Genomic DNA, 21608 nt, shown 5'->3' on the forward strand with positions numbered 1-21608 from the left:
CCTTTGTAAATTCCAAATTGGGCAAATCAATTGCAAAGGTGACTTTAGACAGATGGCTGAGAGATTGCATATCATTTATCTACAGCAAATTGGGTCTATCCTTACCAAAACCTTTAAGAGCCCATTTAAATAGGTCCATGGCAACTTCTTCAGTGTTCCTCTCTGGAGCTTTCATGGATGACGTGTGCAGCTGGAACTTGGGACAGTCCTCATACCTTTATTACTCACTACAAACTGTATTTGGTCTCGAGGGGGAAAGCAGTCCTTGGAGTCCACCTGGGAATTTAGGTAGCTGTGACTGTCCCAACAATTGAGGATAGAATGAAACTTGACAACATCAGATAAAGAAGTCATGTGCTCACCGTAATGTTCCCTTTGTGTTGAACCATTTTCATTCTTTTAACTCCCCACCCACCATCCCCCATGCTTTTTCACAATTGATTTCTGGAGGAACGAGAGTTTATGTGGACCACCACTGTCCTTCATGTTGAGCTTTAGATATGGCTTCTTCTGTCAGGAATTTTATATTACTACTTCCTACTTTGTCAGCCAGCAGACAAGATCTGAGGTATGTTAGGGGTTGGTGCATTATGGGTAAGGAAGCAGCTCAAGAGCTTTTTTGGCGGCCACAAGCTACAGTAAGAGCCGAGTTGAATCTGAGGATCTGATCCAAACCCAACAGTTGAGGAAGAATTAAAACAGACAACACAGATGGAACATTATGGTGAGTACATAACTTCTTTTTTTTCTCTTCTGCCTATATTTTCTGGAGTGCATATCTTTCCTTGGAGTTTTTTCTTATTGGGTTTGCTCTGTGTTGACTCTATTAGATGTTTTTTTTTTCTTTGTGTAATGGGAGTTAATGTGTTTTCGGGTGCTTTTGAAATGAAATTTTGTCTACAGTGTTTTTTTAAGTTTTTTAGTGGATGGTATATCTTAGGAGACACTGTGTTTTTGCAAATGTATTGACTGTGGTCGCAAGCTGCTCCTGCAAGATTTGCACAATTGGTGTGTGTTTACTGCCTTGAGGTAGCCCATCTGGACCAAGACTGTGAAGCCTGTGCCTCTTTCAGGACTGGTGTACCAGCTGATAGATATACCAAGTTAGTGATAAAAGGGCTCCTTCCTGCCTGTTCCCTGACAGACTTTCTTTCCATTGGTTCTCCCTCTCCAGCTAAGAAACCACAGAAGAAATTAGAGAAAAAGATCAGCATAAGGTTAGAGACAGAAAAAGAAATCAAGAAACATCCCATCTGACTTCTCAGTCACTGATGTGCCAGTCCAGAAGCCCCAAGGCCTTCTGCTACTCTGGCTCCCTCTTTGAATCCTAAACAATTCAATACCTTCCTGATCCTGCTTCCCCGGTCCTTTCGGCACTGATGTTGTAACAGCATCACTCCTGACTTTAAGAAGTGCTGAACCCCTTTTTGACTTTGGCACCAGAATCTTGATGGTATCTATCATCTTTTCTTCCTGTTTCTTAAATATTGCTTTCTCATCAGAGCTTTCACCCCCTCAGGTCTGGTCTTCACCAGCTAGTTTCCAGGACATACCCCTGTGCCAGCCTGCTAAGCAACCTTCAATGGCTTCCTCTAGGTCTGCCAAGTCCATGCAGAGTTTTAGAGAAGCTGATTTGGACAAGATGATTTAGATATTTTTGAAGGCTCAGATTGACTTGAGGATCATTTCTTTCCCCTCTGCTTTGAGGGTGGAGAGAAATGACCCCTCTGGTCCTTTTTCTGAATTCTCCAGTTTGCCCTTCTAAGCTAGTGATCCTGGATCAAACTTCTGCCTGTGTGGGTCTGTCTTCGGCACCAACAGCTTGGCTGCCTTCACCACCACCATTTACCTTGATGTACTCAGCTCCAGCTCTGTTGGAGCTGCCTGTATCCTGGAGCTAAGGAGTCATGGTTGGGGTTGACTCTGGGGATTCTGGAGCCATCCTTGCACCTGGGTGCTTCACCCTTGGACAGCTCAGCTCTGGTCTCAGGTTGGATCCGACCAGGTCGGCGGTTGGCGTGATCCTTCACAAGGGTCGGTCATGAAGGAAAGCTCTAGTCAGTGCATGGCACCCAGGTCAACATTATATGCATACCCTCTGACTCCGTTGATTATAAAAGCTCTTACAGAAAGCAGCTTGCTGTAAGGTGACTATGATCCTCATAGCCCCCTTGTGGCCCTAATAAGTTTGCTTCCCTTTCCTGTGGTCTCAACTGGTTCACCCTACCTGGGTCATGGATTCAGTTCTGGATCCTAATCATGGGAATACCTAATCTGGATCTCAGATCCATCAAGCCGACCTCTTAGTTCCTCCACTTTGAATGATGACTAGACATCCCAAGCTTTCTGTCAGAGTTGGGCATATTCTTTCTTCATCATAGGAGTTTTACACCAGGAAAATCTACTGCAGTAAATTGAATAAGTTTAGTATTTGTGCTGTTTTGAAGGGTATGGATTCTTTTCCTGTGTCCCTAGATGAAATTGTGGATTTCCTAGCTGTTTTTTTTCATTCATTCTAGAACAAGCTATTCCACTCTTATGGTTTAATTGGCAGCCATTTTCAACTTCTGTGTTGGTTAAGGCCACCCCCCCATAGTTTTCCTAAGGTTACCTAAAGCTTTTTGAAAGGGGCCTTTCTCCTCAGACCTCCCATGAGAGATCTGGTTCCATCTAGGGATTTGTCCCATCTGTTACATGCTCTGAACAAGGGCACCTGTTGATTCTGCTGCTACAGTGAATCTTAATGTTTTTGTCATGGGAAACTCTTCTTAGTTGTAGTGACTTGCACCAGACAAGTGTCAGACCTTCAGCCTCTGTCTTATAAGCCTCCGTATATGATTTATTTATTTTTTTTACAAGGACCAGGATAATTTATGAACTAATCTAATTTTCTTACCTAAGGTGACCTTTGAATTTAACTTGAACCATTCTATTCATTTGTTAGTATTCGTTCTGAACTTCATTAATAAGGGTAAATACACATTAGTCACTGCCTGGATTTTCATCATTAATTGAGATTTTACTTAAAACAGAACCAATGCCGTCAAAAATTAGACCAACTCTTTGTGTCCTTTTCCCAGGACAGATGGATAGTGGAGTATATAAAATCGCCTTGTCCAGATGGCTTTCTGACTGTATATATTTTGTGTCCAAGGTTTATGTGTTATCTAAGGCTCACTCTACGAGGGCAGTATCTACCTCAACAACCTTTTTCAGCCACACTTCATTGGACAGTATTTGCTGAGTTGACAGTTGTTTGAATACTCATACCTTTCTGTCTCATTACAAGTCTAGGTCAAGGGCTATGTTTGGCTCCACCTTCATCATCTAAATGTTCTCTCTCAGTACCACTCTGTTCAGCCTGGCTGGGGACTCAGTTGCATAGGTTGAGATGGACAGAAAAGGCAACATTAGGTATGAACGTTATGCCCTTACCATAACACTAGACCTTTGTTGTTCTGTTTTGTCCTTCTCAACAGCCTCCCCCTCTGCCCCCCCTCCAAACTGTCATCTTTGTTTTTGGGTCCTAGCAGACCTTGTGGGTCTTTCTGAAGTCTTCACTTGCTAGATCTCCTATGACTTGTTCTAATAGTTTTCAGGTAATATTTTATTTACTTGTCTATGTATGGGAGGGGCAAACTTGACGTGAGGAGATCAGGTAATGCAGAGCATTATGGGAGGGGAGGTAGACCTTCAGAGCCAAGAGTCTGAAGTGCCGGCCTCAGTTCTGTTAATCCACAGGTTGAGATGGACAGAAAAACGTTGTGGTACGTGCACAACTTTTGATCTGAAGTTGTTGTTTTCATTTGATCTTCAACCTGTGGGACACGGATCTGGTACAGATCCAACTCTGCCATATTTTCCAGCTTTGTATCCAAGCTTCAAGCTCTTCCCCTACCCATAATACCCCTGTCTCCCTCCTCCCCTCTGATCTCGTTTGCCACTTGTGAGATTTAGCAGCTCGGATTGCAGCTCCTAGTTTCCTCAGTGTTAGTGTGCCTAATTGTGAGTATTTTCTTCTTTTTACCTCTCTAACGCTCTGTCCTAGCCTCTCTTACTTTATCTACCCTTTCCCTGTGCTCTAGTGCATCAGTTCTTGTTTTAAAAAAAAAAAAAAAAAAGTCTTCTCTGTATCTTCTCTTCCCGCCTTCTTCTTTCTCTCTTCTGGTGGGTGTGTGTGTGTGTGTGTGTGTGTGTGTGTGTGTGTGTGTGTGTGTGTGTGTGTGTGTGTGTGTGTGTGTGTGTGTGTGTGTGTGTGTGTGTGTGTGTGTGTGTGTGTTCCTCTAGCCATGGTAGAAACCTTGAAGCCAGGCTTCAGGAAGTGTGGTCACAAGTTGCCCCCCTATGAATGGCCACACTCTCTATGTAGTGTGGTTAGGGAAAGAGCACCTGGAGACCTCCTGTTCGATCTGCACAGGCTTTAACCCTCGAGCTTTGACCGACTGGAGGAACAAGCTCATTCTCAAGGGCATCCTCCCTCCGGAGGCTGCTTCCCCTTCAACTTCTTCTGCCATGGGTTCTGGGACTCAACCTCCCTCTAAGAAGTCTGGAAATGGGGAGAAGTCTCATCCCAAAGACTGACAGGCTTAAGAAGCGGTCCCATGACAGTGTGTCTAGTGGGGAACCTGCAGCCAAGTCTTGGCCTGACCTGACCCAAGGTTCTCCTCAAATCTGGTCTAAGTGTTTTCTGCCGGACACCTCTTGGGGCCGTTCTCCTCTCTCTGCCTCACCTTTGTTTCCACCCCAGGCCCGGGTCGGTACTTTCTTCCATTCGGTCCACCCATAGTCTTTCCGAAGCCAAGGGGGACATAATAATGCGAAGGTTCATCCAGACCCAGATCCAGATGGGAGTCTTGCCTGTTCCCTTCCCCTCCGGGGTTGGGAGCATGGAGTCTATTTTTCTTCCCATTGCTCCTTCTCTAATCGGACCCCCAGTTTCGGAGTTATCAGGTCCTAGTTTTCACAGCATTGAGGGGTCAGCGCCTGTGGTTCTAGGTACCTGGACACCGACCACTACCGACCGTTTCAGAGCCGTCCGACTCTCAGAACTGTAGTCTTGGCACTGGATTGAAGGGGATGGTTTTGGCTTTGAGGTTTTAGAGTCGGACCTTCTACTTAGAGTCTTGGCGCTTTGAGTGTTGGATCCAGCTCCCCCTTCGACACAGAGGACAACGGATCCGATGCTACTCTCTTCAGCTTGGGTCTAGCTTAGATACCACTCAAAGCAAAGTGTTTCTAACTCTGGACAGATCATCTTTCTTGCATTGTTCAAGCCCAGTGTCCACCTGCGGGGTCAGTTTTTTGGGCGTTGGTGTCCATGGTGGCCACAATCACCCTTATCCCTATGGCTCGTCTTCATATGAGGGTCCTCCAGTGGACTCTTGCAGTTCAGTGGTCATTACTAGACCTGCCCTTATCTCATCTGGTTTGGTTGTCTCAAGCTTGCAAGGATTCACTCTTCTGGTGGCTTCAATCCCCGGATCTTCTTCTGGGTTGGCCATTCATCCTTCCCACCTCTGTGATCATAGTGACCAGGGATGCCTCCCTGTTCGGGTGGGGGTTATTGCATTGGAAGGGGCAGTCCAAGGCACATGGTCTTCACTGGAGACCCGTCTACATATCAACATCCTGGAGATGAGGGCAGTGCTGTTGGCATTGCAAGCTCTTCATGCCCATCTTCCCCAAGGGATGATTGCCATCCAGACAGACAATATGTCTGTAGTCTGGTACATCAACAAACAGGGGGGACCAGGTCTTATGCTCTTTTTTGTGAAGCCATGAGATCGTGGGAGTGGGCGATCTCCGACTGTTTTCTGGTGGCAATGCATATTCCGGGGAGGTTCATCTTTCTGGTGGACAGGCTCAGCAGATCTATTCTGATGTCTTATGAGTGGTCTCTGAATCCTTCAGTAGAGGAACAGATCTTTCTAAAGTGGGGTCAGCCTTGCTGAGATCTCTTCACCTCTCCTTCCAACGCAAAGTGCAGCGAATATTTCACTCTGATCCCCCACCGAGGGAGTCCACAGAGACGCTCTGGTTCATTCTTGGCCCTCTGGTCTACTGTATGCTTATCCTCCACTCCCTGTAATTCTAGTGGTCCTCTTTGCCCCCTTCTGGCCTTGCCAGGTTTGGTTCCCTTCTCTGTGGTCTCATGCAGTGTGTCCTCCTTGGGCACTAGATCCAGTTCCGGATCTGATCACGCATCCCTCAGGGATCCCTCACCCAGATTTAGTCAGTCTGAAGCTCACGGCTTGACTGCTTCAGTTCCAGTGATAGTTAGGACTCCCAGGCTGTCTTCTCCTGTCAAGAAGATTTTGGTACCGGCTCACAAGTCTTCCACCAGGAAGGTTTATTCCAGTAAGTGGAAATGTTTCTCTGTTGTGGCTTCTCAGCATGATCTGGGCCCCTTTACTGCTCCAGTTCCTGCCATTTTGAGTTTTTGGCAGATATTTTTAGTAATTGTGCTAGTTTTCACTAGTTTTTCTACGGTGAAAGTACAATTGGCAGTGATCTACAGTTTTCACATAGGAGAGAATTCGGCTTCTTTGGCGTCTTTCAAGCTTTGTGTAAAGCCTTTTTGAAAGGTACCTTTTTGCTTAGTCCTCCAGTCAAAGACCCAACCCCCCCCCCTTGGGATCTTACCCTAGTACTACAAGCTTTGGTTTCTCCTCCTTTTTTACTTGCAGCTACAGTTAACTTGCAGTTCCTGACTTGGAAGATGTCTTTTCTGGTCACTGTTACCTCAGCCAAGAGAGTATCGGAGATCAAGGCCTTATCAGTCAAGCCCCCTTATATGGTGTTTCATAAAGACAGGGTTTCCCTAAGAACAAATCCCTCATTCCTTCCGAAAGTGGCATCAGAGTCTAACATTAACCAGGTCATCAATCTTCTTGTTTTCTTTCTGAACTTCTAGAATAAGGGAGAGTATAAATTGCACTTGCTTGATGTTCACAGGCAACTGTGCTTCTGTTTGCATAGAACAAAATCCTTTCACACATTGGATCAGTTTTCGTTTCATTTTCTAAGCTGTCCTTAGGAAAACCTGTATCAAAATTAACTATTGCTTGTTGGATCTCTGAGTGCATTGCATTGGCCTATCGAGCCAAAGGCTCATCTCCACCAGGTCATGTCAGGGGGCGCATTCTACTAGGTCTGTAGCTACTGTTTCCTTAGATGACATTTGCTCTGCAGATACTTGGTCATCATCACATATGTTTATCTCTCATTACAAATTGGATCTCCTTTCCAGAGGCAGGGTATCTTTTGGCTCAGCCATGCTTCGGAACATCCTTCCATGATGACCTCCCAGGCCCATTTGGTAGCTGGGGACTCTTTCCCACAGGTTGAAGATCAAATGAAAACAACTTCAGATAAAAAAATTATGTACTCACCATAACGTTCCATCTGAGTTGTTGCTTTTCATTTGTCTTTAACTGTCCCTCCCTCCTTCCCCCTGCCATATGTGTTCTGTGTAGTGGACCGATGGAAGAAGCATCAAGCCTTTTTCTTCATTATTGAGCTGTGGGTGCTAATGCCAGGGTTTTAGGCATATGGTTAGGTTGGGGTGCTACTGTCTGCTGCAAACTCGATCTGACGGGAGGAAGGAGACAGGGGTATTATGGATAGGGGAGGAGCTCGGAGGTTGGATCCAAAGCTGGAAAATGCAACGAAGTCTGATTTATATTGGATCCGTGTCCCACAGGTTGAAGATAAATGAAAAGCAACAACTGAGCTGGAACATTATGGTGAGTACATAACTTTTTTTTTCTTGTTATAGAGAACATGACAGTTAAAGATGGAAAGAAAAAACTTGTTTCTCTCATTGAGGATGATGATTTATTCTCCATGCAGAGCTCTTGGTCAGGGTACATCTAGCCCACACTGTCTGCATTTCATTATAACAGCTTTGGAACAAGCAGAAGAATTACATATATTTGAGAGTTGTGAGAATTGTTTGTAAGTTGACTGCCAGGCTTGCTGTTTACGCCCATCGTTAGAGGTTGTAACATATAACACCATTAGCCACTTATGTCTAGGTAGATGATTAGTTTCCATTACAGTAAAAATGCCTTTGTTACATTTTTACCATAAATTGCACATAAACCTGATTTTTATCAAATAAACAACTTTAATTTTCAAGAACCTATAAGCAAGGCTCTTAAAAGCAAGTTGACTATGTGACTAATTAATTTTGTATTGCTTTCTTTTCTTCCAAATGCTGCACCTTAGCCCATCTGGCATGTTTGATTATGACTTTGAGTAAGTCTATTTTTAATCTGTATTTGTGTTGTATTTTTAGTTTTATAGTTGAGTAAAGCCTTTTTGATCATCCTTGTCCATAGCACGTAATATGTTTGAGTGCGTAAAGCTGGGATATGTTTATATTAGAAACATTCAGTTGCGTATAACTAGTACAGTGTGCAAAACCAAATGGAATTGCTGATAACTGGAATGCCCCCCAGAGATACCTTACTAAAAGGATATAAAGCTTAAACAACATGTCCTACATGGACTGACTCAAAGCCCTGTCACTATACTCCGTATCCTACAGACTGTTAAGAGGTGACCTATGTCTGGCATACAAGGCATCCTCTGACCCGATACTGATGGATTTACTGCACATTGGCAAGTCAGATGGCTTTAAAAATACTTGGTCTGAGGATCTAAACCTCTTCTGGAACATCATTAGAATGGTTTGGAGAGACAGGTATATCTTGCAGAAGATACTAGTGCTCTGGAACAGACTTCCCATCCACATAAAACAAAGTTCATTCCTGTTCATATTCAGGCGCAACTTAGATCTATGGATGGGAAACAGAAATTTATCGCCCGGACTGCCCCCATACTACTAATGCTCCTAAATGCTTTACCCCATGCATGCGTCCCCTCATATTATATTATCTATGGTGTGATCTCAATTATTCTCATTGGGGTAATATGTAATTATCTACCATTGGATGGATAAGGCCAATCTATAACCAAATTGGGATAGGTTAATTTGAGTTCAAAAAGGGAAACTGGCTTGGCTTAAAATAAGCCTGCAAGAGCAGCTAGCCTAGTACTCACCTACGAACCTATAAGGAAATTACCAAAATTCTCATTTGTAAGCTAGGAGGACATGTTAGTGTCTTATTTTATTTTAGATATCTGCAGGAAATTTGGACTAGTTCTTGAAATTAATTCCTAGTAGTCAATCTTGTGTAGAATACAAATGTATAGACATTATTATTCTGTTTTTCAATTATAGACTTGGTTTTGAACACTGAACAATAAGAGTATACATTTTTTTAAAATGTCATGTCTTGGCTTTCTTTGAACTGCATGGCAATGGTTTGGTATATTTTGAAACATTAGAGATGCTGCTTTGTTAGCTGGTAACTTTTGCCAGGTACCCAAAAGTATTAAAATAGGAAACACTGACCCTGGCATGCAGTACATTTGTTCACAATCAAACAGTCCGGAAATGCCAATAGTTTTACTGCATAAGCACTCCATCATCCAGAAAAGCTTACCAAATTCAGTTCAACTCTTTTACATTTTCTCAAAGCACAAATGAAAGCTTTGGAAACACAAGCTTGGAGGGTTTTGAAATGTTGGCGCAAAGTAAACTTCATTCATTATGTTTTCTACATATCTGATGATTTTTACATGTACCAGAAGTGCTGTATGCACAAAATGGGTGAAAAGCACAGCATATACATTACTTTCCATGTACTTTACTTTAAGCCCTCTCTGATTAGACACAATAGCTGTTTGAACTCTCATTTGTGACAACAGCTGACCAGAGGAATATGTTAAAAATATCAGAAGTCTTTAGCTAATTAACATTTTGTGAGATGCATTCTGCTGGAGCAGCTGACTTGATGTATAAATTGGGCCATTTATTCACATATGATGGCGAGGTGTAACGACTGTAGTTTCCAAAGACTGGCCATGTTTCTTCAACAATTAAAAACTACACCAAAATACATTTTGCCTTAATTGAAATTACCACTGCATGCAACTTATGTGTTATATTAAGTACATACATACTATACAATGTTTAATGATTGTGGAATGCAGTTGTTTAATGACTAGCATTTGGTAACCATCATCATGTACAGCATTCTTTCCTGTTTGACCATCTTAACCCATTCACTCCAGTGGTGCTCAGGAAGTTTGCACTGCAACTTCTAATGGGTGCAGCCTAAGCCTTTTGACAGAATCAAATTACATCCTCACATTTCAAAAAACTATTCATATGTCTGGATCCATAAGGATTATGAAAGTAGTATAAATGGCAAACTCTTCAGCAAAAACTATTTTTATAGTGGTAGTATTCTTTAGGTTTTAGGTCTTAAAACTAATTTTATAAGTCAAAGTAAACACAGTAACTATTAAATTTGTAATATTTTGTAAACAACTTATAGTATCTCAGCAATCACTTGCATTACACACATACTGTCAGCAGCATTTTATTCATCTAGCTGAGAGATTTTATATGAGGCTAAGGAATTCAGTCTGTGTTACTTGGTTTTTGAGATATTTAGAAAATTGTGAAAATTATATCTGTATAAATTAATATCATAAAAAAATTAATATATATTTGCCTGCACCAGACAGAGGTCAAATATTAATGCAGTTGAGTTTACTATTGTGTAAACTTTAAGATGAAATCTTTAAAAACCCCGTACTTAGCATGGTTTTGGAATTATTTATGCAAATATGAACAAGCAATATTTGACGCCTAGAGGCGTCAGCAGGAGTTAACTGCAGATGCACCTGGAGGCATCACTGAATTGTAATGAGTTAAGACTAGACGTCTTCAGCAATGTCATTATTGAAATACTACTTTGAAACTCAGTCAGTGATGGTGACTGTAAATGTTCAACTTTTTTCCTCTTTCTTTTTTTAAGAAATATTAAGCATACTGCAAAATGGTGCATCTTTCTAATTTTGTGTCTGTGTGCATCACATTTTCGATCCACAGATTGTAAAGCCACTTAGTCTGTGTCTTAAGAGAAATACTGATGTAAGTGCAAAATGTGCAAACATGAGTGACAACTGTCAGCCTTAGCTGTCCTTTGCTTTTGGTGATGCTTGCTGTGCTGTGAGATTTGCATGTGTGTATCCAGCCAATTTCATATAGCAGTGTGTGCATGTTTGTTTGCCTTGATTATTTCACTCTTTTTCTCGTAGACACTTAAATTCTAGGCAAAGTCAGCAAACTGAGTTACACAAAGGTGTCTGCCCTTCCAAATTTGATTTTTAAGTTAGCTTGCATGCAGTGTACAGAGTTATGGAAAGCAACACTATTGTTTGGCAACAGGTGTCTTTTGTGCAAAGGCATTTCTGAACATCAGCAGTTTGATAAGGCTTGCCCTTAACCTGCAGTTCTCCAGTAGCATACTTACAAGGCTTAAGTGTCCTGACTGAAATGCACCATCTCCGGGTGTCCGCTCAGTGATTTTGTGTTAAGTGATGAACATCCAGTCTGCTGCTATTAGTCTGTTAATTTCAAGCAGGCTTCATTGTTTTTGCACATGCTGATGTTCATCACATTGATCACTGCTGCATTATCCTTAGCTGTACAAGTTATATCCTGCCAAGGATGTAACAGTCAGCAAGTTTCCAAAGCTTCATGTCACCTTCCACACCCACAAACTGTCAATAAGCTCAACTCAACTGAGCTGACTGAAAAGACAAGTTTGGGCACCAAGCCCTTCAGAGTATTCCTGCTGCCAAAGAGAGCATTCCTCAGTGGGCTTTAAAGGACTGATGGCTAGCTTCTGCTGTTCCATTCCTGGGCAGTTAAGTTCCCTTTGAGGAAAAACCTTCCACATTGAAAAATAATTGTTTTATTGTACTTTACTGTTTAGAAAAGTTATTTATTTTTATGCTAGGAGTTCATCATTTAATGGATGCCATGAGCCTTAACTGTATTTTCAAACCACAAAACAGGAGTACATGTTTTCCTGTTAGTTTTAAAACTTGTTTAAAGTAATTGAAAAATATTTTTTCTATGGAAAATCTCTGTTTATTTTACTTTTGTGGGCTGATTAACTGCTTTAAAGTGTTTTTTACTGTGTTTGTATGTGAAAAAAAGTGACTTTAAAACTTTAGCACTGCTTGCTGATTATTTTCTTTGGGAAAGAGACACCATTTTCAGCTTGACCGTGGAACAAACTACCAGACCAACAGTTGATCCTTCATCCAACAACAAAAAGTTAAGCAAACCGGCTTTGCCACTAGAGCAGGCTAGCAGTTTGCCTCAGCAACAGGTAGGTAACTTTGCTGTATCCATTGCTTGTTCCTCAGACCACTCATCTTGTACCCTGGGTCCCTCTTGTGTAGCACCTACAGTCACTGTGGCTCAGGGGTTAGCCATATCCTTTGCAGCTTATTGGGATCCCCTCAGTGGGAAAAGGAGAGCCACTCTCATTGGTCCTGGGAGAAGGAATAGGGAAGGCTTCCCTGTTTAGTCAGAATGTTGTTCCAGTCTGTGGGTTAGCTGCTGCTGTCATTAATAACACTGTTGGCCCCATTTTTCCTGTCAAAAGAAAAAAAAAACAACAGAAAACTAAACACGTATCTGCTCTACCTCAAATTTTCATAGACCTGAATAGTTTACATGGTCTGGCTCTGGGTTTAATTCATGCTACTGATCCTCCTTATAAGGTGATTTTTTTTTTTCCTGCACAGATTCAAGGTTCGGGATCTGGACAGGAAGATGAAGGTTTTTTCCTCAGTTTTCTGATTCAGACTTAGAGGAAAGCTCAAATTCTGATTCTCCCTTGGGGGGGGGGGGTTCTTTTTCTCTGAAACTATATGCAGAATGTGCTAGTGTTTTCTGTGGGAGAACACTGAGGTTTCTCATTCTCTCAGAAAATACCATGAGCTGCTGCTTCAAAATGAATTTTTAGATCCTTCACTCATTCCCCCAGTTCCGTCAGCTAAAGGGGAGGAATGTGTCACTGCCTACAGTTTTCTTGATAGTCAACCTGCTTTACCCCTAAAAAGACAGGTTAAATATATAGACATTTTCAGTTTTTACATTTTTATACACTGTTCCCACCTCGACCCAAAAGCTGTAGATTTAGTTAATCCTACTGCTGCTAAACATTTGGTTAATTCCAGTTCTTCTGTTTCTGATAAGGATGGGAAAATTGTTGATAAGCACAGGGAAAAGTGTATAGATTCTCAGCTTTGATAATTTTGAATTGTAAGGCTCTAAGTTTATTTTGACTAATTGTGAAAGTATGAAGATTTTTTGTCTGCATTTTCTTTTGTGTGGAAAACTCTATTTTTAATAATTTAGCTTCTTCCATTGCAGAAGTCATTCATATTGTTTGAGGAGGTTTGCCTGTCTGCATTCTCAGAACCTCCCATATGAAGTGAAAAATTAGATTTTAAGATTATCCTTTGGCTAGAGATTTAGTTTCTGGCTCCTGTGCTGCAGAGGTTATCAAAAAGAGATGTTTAAAAAAAATTGAATTAGAGGACACATACACAGGAAAAACCTGAAACTTTCAGTTGTAACAGAGAAGCTGGAAAGAATAGACTGTATTTATTTTATGAAAGCACAAATAAGCAACTGGACTAGTATTCCATAGCAGGAGTTGTTAGTTGAAAGGGTGCAGTGTGTATATGCTCCAAACCTAGCTATAAGAAAGCAACCTAGACCTTTAAGAGTAAAGATGCAATCCAACCAGCAGAAGGAGTTGATTCTGACAAAACTGTGGCAGAAGGACAAAATATAAAAGTGGGAGACAGTAGACTGTTTGTGGAGAATGATTACTCATTGTACACCAGGCAAAAGACAAGTAAATGCATTCCCCACTGTTCAGTAGAATGTCAAGATGCAGGTGTGAGATTCAAACTGTTGTATCCAGCTGTCTTTAAGGTATTCTTCCCTGGAGGGACAAAATCATTTTTTGATGAAGTGCATGCTAAAGAGGAAATACAAAAGTTTGTCCAACAAAAAGTGAGCTGTGAAACAGAAGGCGATTCTGCTTTTTGTTCCTCTGGTAATAAAGACCACAAAGAGACTGTATCTATGAAACCTTTTCCAGTATTTCAAAGGAAAATGTTGGAAAGAAGGAAAGGAGGAGAAGAGTTGACTAGAATCGAGAGTACATTGGAAATGAAGCAAAAATGGGAAAGAACGGTAATAAAACCAGTAACTTAATGTGGGATCACAGTGCAGTAATTATATTTGTGGAATTTGACAGAACATGAAATTCTGGAAATACTGGACTTTTTCAAAATATGTTGGATTTGTGGGGGACTCTAAAGTATATGCCCTACTTCGTGTCATTAATGTTCAGAAAAATGCTTTGAGGAGGGGAAGAGAGGGGAGAAAACTAACTGTAAGTAAAGAAAACATTTTCTTTTCTTAAAAGTACTGTATTTGTGGTGCATGGTTTTCTTTGCATGCTATTTTTAAGTGTAATGGTATTCTAAACAGGTGGTAGTGTTTTTCTTTTTCTCCCTCTCTTCTCTGTCTCTTCTTGTGCAGTTTTGAGAAATATAGGCAATGCAGTGGAACAAAAGGAGCCTGGTTAAAAAGGTATAACAAAGTTAAAATTAATGTGTTTTTTTCCATCATTCTTGCATGGGGAAATGACTGGCTTAAGGACCTTAGTTGATTTGTTTTGAGAGAGAGCAAGTAATTGAAAAAGAATATTGAATATTATGAGGCGTTTTTTCTAGAAAGTGTATGTATGCTAAGTAGCAGTTCTGCAGCTGGTCTTCATATCTCCATGGAGACAGTCTGATAAAAAGAAACTGGAGACAGTCTGGTGGAAGGGGATTGGCTGATGGAAAAGAAAAAAAGAACAGAGAAATTCACTAGGGCATAATGTTCTCTGAAAACAATTAGGGGTTTTCCCAGCTCTGAGAGCTTTCAAGATAATATAAAACCAATTAGACTTTTAGTAAAGATTTATCAGTTTTTTTTTTAAATGCAGTGGGGATACTAATATAAATAGGTGCATTTTTTTATTTTTCTCGTTTTAAGAAATGTAGCTTTACAAGGAAAAAAAAAGAAAAAGAGGAAAGGGGGGAGCGGATGGGTCTGGTTAAGAGTGTATGACAAAGGAAAAATCAGTGTGCTTTTTCCCATGCTTGCATAGGGAAATGACTGGGTTAAGACCCTAGGTGTTATCCAGTAACAAGTTTATTACAAAGCATGTAAATGAAAAAGAACATTGAATATTATAAGGCTTTTTTCTGGTAAACAAGTACCCTTAGCAGTTTTGTGTCTGGTTTGCATGTCACTTGAAGGCAATTTGATAAAGAAAAATGGCTTGGAGAAAGTGTTTTCTGAAAGCATCTATAGCTGGGAGAGCTATAAAGATAGACCAAATCAAATAGCACAAACTAATAGCGCAGGCTTTGCCGTGTGTCTTAGCATGACTAGCCTTTCTTTTTGGTTAACTCTAGCCTGTCTGTGTGGCTAACAACTTCGAACTTTTGTTCTTAAGAAGCAAAAACTTTAATATTTGAAGATGTACATAGATTTGTGTGTAATTGTTAATAGGTTTTAGGGGGGTTAGGGGAGTTGTTTGTTCTGTTTAAGGGCTTTCAAAAAAAAAAATAAAAAGTTATGTAGGATCTGGCATGGACGCAAATGGATATGACAAGAAACAACTGTATAAAAGACCAACGTGCCAAACAGTATATGGATGTAACATAAAAGTTGGAATTAGACATTTAACAAAAAAGCAGTTGTATATAAAAGGTGGTAGTAATAACTACAGTTGACTCCCTCTTACCCAGCCTCTCTTTAACCAGCCGTCAAATTTCTTCCATACCCCTAGCAAAAGACAGCAGAGAAGAACAACACTTCTACCTCCTCTAGGCTAAATAATCCATACCTCTCAACTGTACAGATTATTGCAGAATGTCCAGATTTTTGCCTCATATTTTTGGTCCGGTTTTCAAAAAATGTTGGTTTTCTGGCAAATTAGTGGCAAATCATTAAAATTTGAAGTGAAAAAATAATGACAGACATTTGTTTCAGACTTCGTACCATTCAGAAAATTCATGTTAATGTAAAACATGTTATTCTGTCAACCTTCTAAGTTTGTAAGAACAATATTTAAAAAGTGTCCCTATTTTGGGTATTTTTCTCACTTTTAGTAATGGCTTTATCCAGATTTCTTGCTCTAAGATGTTGAGAGGTACATGACAGACATTTGTAATTTAAGACTTCATATTCTTTAGAAAAATGCATACTAACACAAATCCTTTTATTCTAGCTGATTTATAATCTATAAATGCTATTTTGTATGCGTTTTCTGATTAAGCAACCATTCATTTATCCAGCTTAAGGTCCGGTCCCAGCGAGACCAGATAAGAGGGAGTCCACTGTATATAAGAAAATTATGCTTTCTGTAGTGTCTTTCAATCTGAATGGTCTTACAGATAAATATAAAGAAGTAGTGGACTATGTTAAAAAATGTAGAGTGCAAATAGCTGCACTACAGGAGATGCACCTGGAAAGAACTGAACATGTGAATTTGATAAAGAAAGGTTTTCCGAATGGTTATATAATGGAGCTTAAGAAAATTCTGGGAGAAATAATCGGCTTTCAGCAAGGAATATTACTTATAGGTCAGGTGGAGATTGGAGTTTGGTTTGCAAAAGTGCAGATGTGTCTGGGGGTCCTAGAAGGGAAAATATAACAAAGGAAGGTATATTTTTGAAGAAATTTATGAAAATGTTTAGCATGGAAGATGTGAATTCAACACTAGGAGTTTGGAGTGAATTTACATATTCACCGAGATACAAAAACTAGACTAGGCTAGATAGATTTTATATCTCACAGGAACATGTGCATTTAATTGAAGGTCTTGAAAACACACCCAATAACTATTTCAGACCATGCGCCAATAATAAGTAAAAATGCAAGGTAGTGAAATAAAAATGAGACACTGGCGCTTTTCCCACCTATCAGTGGAAAAGAGAGGAATTTAAGGAATGGGTTTTGGAATTGATTTAGGAGTTACTAGAGAAGACAGAATTTTCTTCTGAAAATATAGCTAGGGAGTAGAATAAAACTAAAGTGGAGTTTAAAACTAGGGTGGAAGGAAAGTAAAGGAAAGGGAGATGTGGTTAAGAAGTAACAAGATTTCTTTATAGGGACCTGACAAATGTTAAAAGTATTGCAAAATCGGGGGAATCTTTCGGAACAAGAAAAGAAGCAACTGCAGAATGCAAAACAGGAAATAAGGGATTACCTCGGTAATATGCACGAATTTAGAAAGATTGCTGTTAAGCAACAGTTTTTTTGATAATTCTAGAGCGCAAAAACTTTTAGTACAATGACTCAAGCAGCAGAAAGTGGAAAGGGCTGTCACCAAGCTTAGCAAGCCTGTAACAAGGAAGATAACCTAAAGGGCCAATATCTATACAGGAAGAATGCAGAGTCCCTGTAATCACAACTACACAGGTAAAAGCTGCACTCTCTAAAGCCAAAAACACAGCATCCATGGGACCGGACAACATCCCAGGCTGCGTTTTACACAAACTGGCTCCCCACTTAAGCACCATGTTCAACAATAGCCTCGCATCAGGATTTGTGCCCACTGAATGGTGCACAGCAACAGTTATCCCACTCCACAAAGGGTGAGCCACCACTGATCCCAGGAACTATCGACCTATTAGCCTGACGAGCCTGGTCTGCAAGGCCATGGAACGTATCATTATGGAACTCATTAACAAAGACATTGGTAACCTCCAAACTCTGGATCCCACCCAGTTCAGGGTTGTGAAAGGCAGATCATGCCTCCTGAACCTGATCGACTTTTTTGAGGCAGTCACCAAAGCCGTAGATGAGGGTAAGGTGGTTCACGCAGCCTATCTTGACCTCGCCAAGGCTTTCGACACCATCCCCCATTCTGGAATTATAGCTAAACTCAGTAAACTAGGTATAAATCCCTACGTCACAAGATGGGTTGCCAACTGGCTCACTGACAGAACTCTCTCTGTAAAAGTTGCAGACTCCATATCTGACCTCAAAGCAGTGACAAGTGGAGAGTACTACAGGGTTCCGTCCTGGGACCTCTCCTGTTAAACACAGAAGGCCTGTGGCTAATGAAGTTCGCAGATGACTGCAAACTAGGAGCCATAGTCACGTCCACAAATGATGTGGACATCCTATAGAAGGGCCACGCTGAGACAAATGCCTGGTGTCAGAGCCATGGCCTCAAGCTCAGTGCCAAAATGTGCAGTGTCATCCCCTTTGGTAAAAGCTTTGTAGCCATGAACTATCACATAGGCAGCAGTCTACTCAACACCGAATGTGTGATGAGACCTTGGGACCCAGGTGGACAGTAGTCTCTCCTTTGATAGTCACATCGCCACAGTAGTTAGGAAGTCCTTCTGCATGGCACACCTCAAAATACAAGGGTTCTCATCCAGGAAAAAATAATGTACCTCACAAGACATCTGCAGCAGCTGGAAAGGCCACAGAAGTACCTCACAAAGAGGATTACTGGCCTCAAACAAATGCCCTAAACTGACCATCTCAAATAAACTCCAGCTTTACTGCGTAGCAGATCACCTACTCCGAGATGATCTCTGCCTAACATATAAAGCTATGTCAAACCCAGAGCTGTTGGACTTGCTACACCTAAAGAAATCCCAATCCCTCCGAGCTACACACCCTAGGGACCTAAACCTTGTCACCACAATAAACAGGACATGCTGGAGGGATAGATTCCTGTCCCAGAGACTTCCCATACTCTAGAACAGGCTACCCATCTATGTCAAGCAAAGTTCTTCATTAGCACTCTTCAAGAAAAATCTTGATGAATGGATGGGAAATAGGAAATACACACCGGGAATCACTTCTGTGTCTCTGCTCAACAGTTGCACAGGAAAATAGCTTTCTTGGGTGGCGTAAGCCAGTGAACCTTGTTGGCTAGGCTTACATAGGCCCTTGGGCCGAAAGCCTAGTACCTACCTATGAATCTATGAACAAGAGATCCTGTAGAAGTATTAGAAATATTTCAGAAATTTTATGAAAGTTTGTAGAAAGCAGAGAAATATAGAAATCAAGTAAAGGTACAAATGGAAATGTTTATGGAAGAATTAAATATGCCAAGGTTACAGGTATATGAGGCTCGATTACTAACAGGATAGGAAGAGATGAGATAAAAATGGCTATGTATAACCAATCTACAGGAAAGTCCCCAGGAATAGATAGTACTGCTGTGGAAATTTGGAAGTTAGGAGGGAAAAACTGATAAAGATCTGGAAGGTTTTGTTTAACAGAATTTTAAGAGGAAGAGAAGTATCTGCATCCTGGAAGAGGGTAAAGATCCATCGGATCCAGCTTCACACAGGCCCATTTCAATACTAAGCCATGATTATAAAGTATTTATGTGTATAATGGCTAAAAGAGTGGCAAAGGTGATACCAAAATAGATAGATGTGGATCAGTGTGGTTTTATGTAGGGGAGGCAAACATTTGACAATATTAACAGAACACTGATGATCCAGCGAGAAGCAGAATGTAAGAAAATACCACTTTTATCGGTGGGACTTGATGCAGAGAAAGCATTTGACAGAGTAGAATGGGATTTCATGAGCAGGGCAATGGAAGCATTTGCTTTCCCTGATTCAATTATAAGGCTGATTAGGAGTATATATGAGGGATCGGAGGTGAAATTGAAAGTGGGTGGGTTCCTCTCTGATAACTTCTGCTTGAGGAGAGGAACCAGGCAGGGTTGTATGCTTTCCCTTTTGTTGTTTGCATTATATCTAGAACCACTGGCAAAAAAAAAAAATAAGGGACTCAGAAATTCAAGGATATAATTAGTATGGTAGTCAGGAAAATTTGGCTGCATTTGCGATGATATTATATGTGACAAAATCAGAAAGGGACATTACAGTGTTGTGAAAGATTCAGATCTTCTCTAGATATAAAATTAATGAAGCTAAAACAAAGGCAGTAGCAGTAAATTATGTACCCACACACGAATTGGTCCACAATATCCATATTTATGGGGGCATGATAAAATGAAGTATTTAGGAGTATGGATTAGAAATATGACTCTGTTGTGGCAGCTAAGGATATGTAGGAAGAGACTAAAGAGAAGCTAATACAAAATTCGAGAAACTGGAAGGTGTTCTTCGTGTTTCACTGTTGCAGTCATCACATTTGGGTTATCCCTGCCAGGGTAGCCCTCGGCCGGCCCGAATACCAGAGGCTTAGTATTTCAGCATCGGTTGCTGTTTCTTCAGGACTGACGTCAGGTCATCAGTAGTATAAAGTAAGGCAGCCCACGCCATTACATCAGTTTTTCTTGCAGAGGAGTCCGAAATAGAAACAGTTTGCACGAGTGCCGGTCGGCCGCTACCCGAGTTTCGTCTTCCGAACTGAAGCTGACATCTTCTAAAGCCAAGTACCCCGTTCTGGATTCTTTTTACTTGCAGTAACCGATGTCAGAAAAAGTTAACAATTGTCTCACCTGTGGAAAGCAAATACCACACCGAGACTTTCATTCTTACTGCGTCACTTGTTTAGGCTCAGACCATGACATCCCTCGCTGTCGCTTTTGTGCTTTGTTTAATGCCAGAACTATATGTCGTTGGGCCCTTATTGTAGCTAGATATTTTCGATTACAATCCTCAAATTCCGTTATGGCTTCGGTAAGCCATCCAGCAGCAGATCTTCCGAAAAAACTTAAGGATAATGTCAGAGACAGACCACTCGGGTCCAAACCTACTGACGACGCTTCCATTAAGCTAGTCGTCAGTTCTCTGGTCCTCATTGAGGTGCTTTCGCAGCCGCTGATGCCCTCTTTTGTGCATTCGCAAGTTGCTACAGAGACCCTTTTGGGGTCTGGTATGCCGCAAAACCCTTCTTTGACTAAGGATCCTGCGGATGTTCTTCGTGTTTCACTGTTGCAGTCATCACATTCTGACTCAGAGAATTCTTAGATCTTCCACAGCACAGACCCCTGGCCATTCCCCCAGTCCTGGATGTTGTGGGCGATGTTTTCCTGGAATCCAGTTTGACTCCTGACAACCTTCCCCCTGCACCCCGAAAACCTGACAGGTATTAGAGAGTCCCTGACTCTCACAAATTTCTTTTCAAAAATCCTACTGCTGTCCCTGAGGCAATTTCTCAAGGGCCTAAATTATTAAAGCAACCTCTGATAAGAATCCCACCCCCTCAGATAGGGATTCCCGAGCAGTAGACAGATGGGGTAAAAAAAGTATACACCTCTGCTACTCTTGCCATCAAAGCATTAAATTGCCAGTTCCATATGCTAAAATTTCAGCAACTTACCATGGAACTCCTCAAACAAAAAGTGTCTTCTTTTCCTGCTTGTGCACAATCTAAAGAGTTACAAGAGTTAATGCATTCTGCAAGTCAAGTGACTAAGCACTGAAATAAATATAATTGCACTCAACTTAACACAACCAAAAACTTTTAATAGGGCAAATAAAAAAACAGAGTAAGCGCTTTCGCGACCACAAACTGTCGCTTCATCAGACGTGAAAGCACACCTTACACTGTGGTTTTGATGCCCTAAAAGCTTCTTGCAGGGCAGCAGTCACCGGCTCTGTCCTTAGAAGGCATGCATGGCTTAATGAACAGCCCTTGCCCGACC

The 21608-nt window shown here is 41.1% G+C and overlaps 1 protein-coding gene across 3 annotated transcripts in view; it reads left to right on the forward strand.

Annotated features, from left to right (window-relative positions):
* MEAF6 (MYST/Esa1 associated factor 6) overlaps nucleotides 1–21608 on the forward strand; it is a 919140-nt gene that overhangs the window by 656593 nt on the left and 240939 nt on the right. Inside the window, exons 6-7 of one of the 3 annotated variants that reach the window (XM_044083682.1) lie at nucleotides 8230–8259; nucleotides 10970–11009. The exons of 1 other annotated variant lie outside the window; for it this stretch is intronic. In XM_044083682.1, the coding sequence (XP_043939617.1) occupies nucleotides 8230–8259; nucleotides 10970–10976 (37 nt within the window). In that variant the 3' untranslated portion in view covers nucleotides 10977–11009. Of the gene's footprint in view, nucleotides 1–8229; nucleotides 8260–10969; nucleotides 11010–21608 lie in introns of those variants that run through there. One more of the 3 variants, XM_044083666.1, reaches the window with a different exon arrangement.

The sequence above is a fragment of the Protopterus annectens genome, chromosome 1.part1 (genome assembly GCF_019279795.1).
Source record: "Protopterus annectens isolate FY-2018-M chromosome 1.part1, PAN1.0, whole genome shotgun sequence".
NCBI classification, from domain to species: domain Eukaryota; kingdom Metazoa; phylum Chordata; order Ceratodontiformes; family Protopteridae; genus Protopterus; species Protopterus annectens.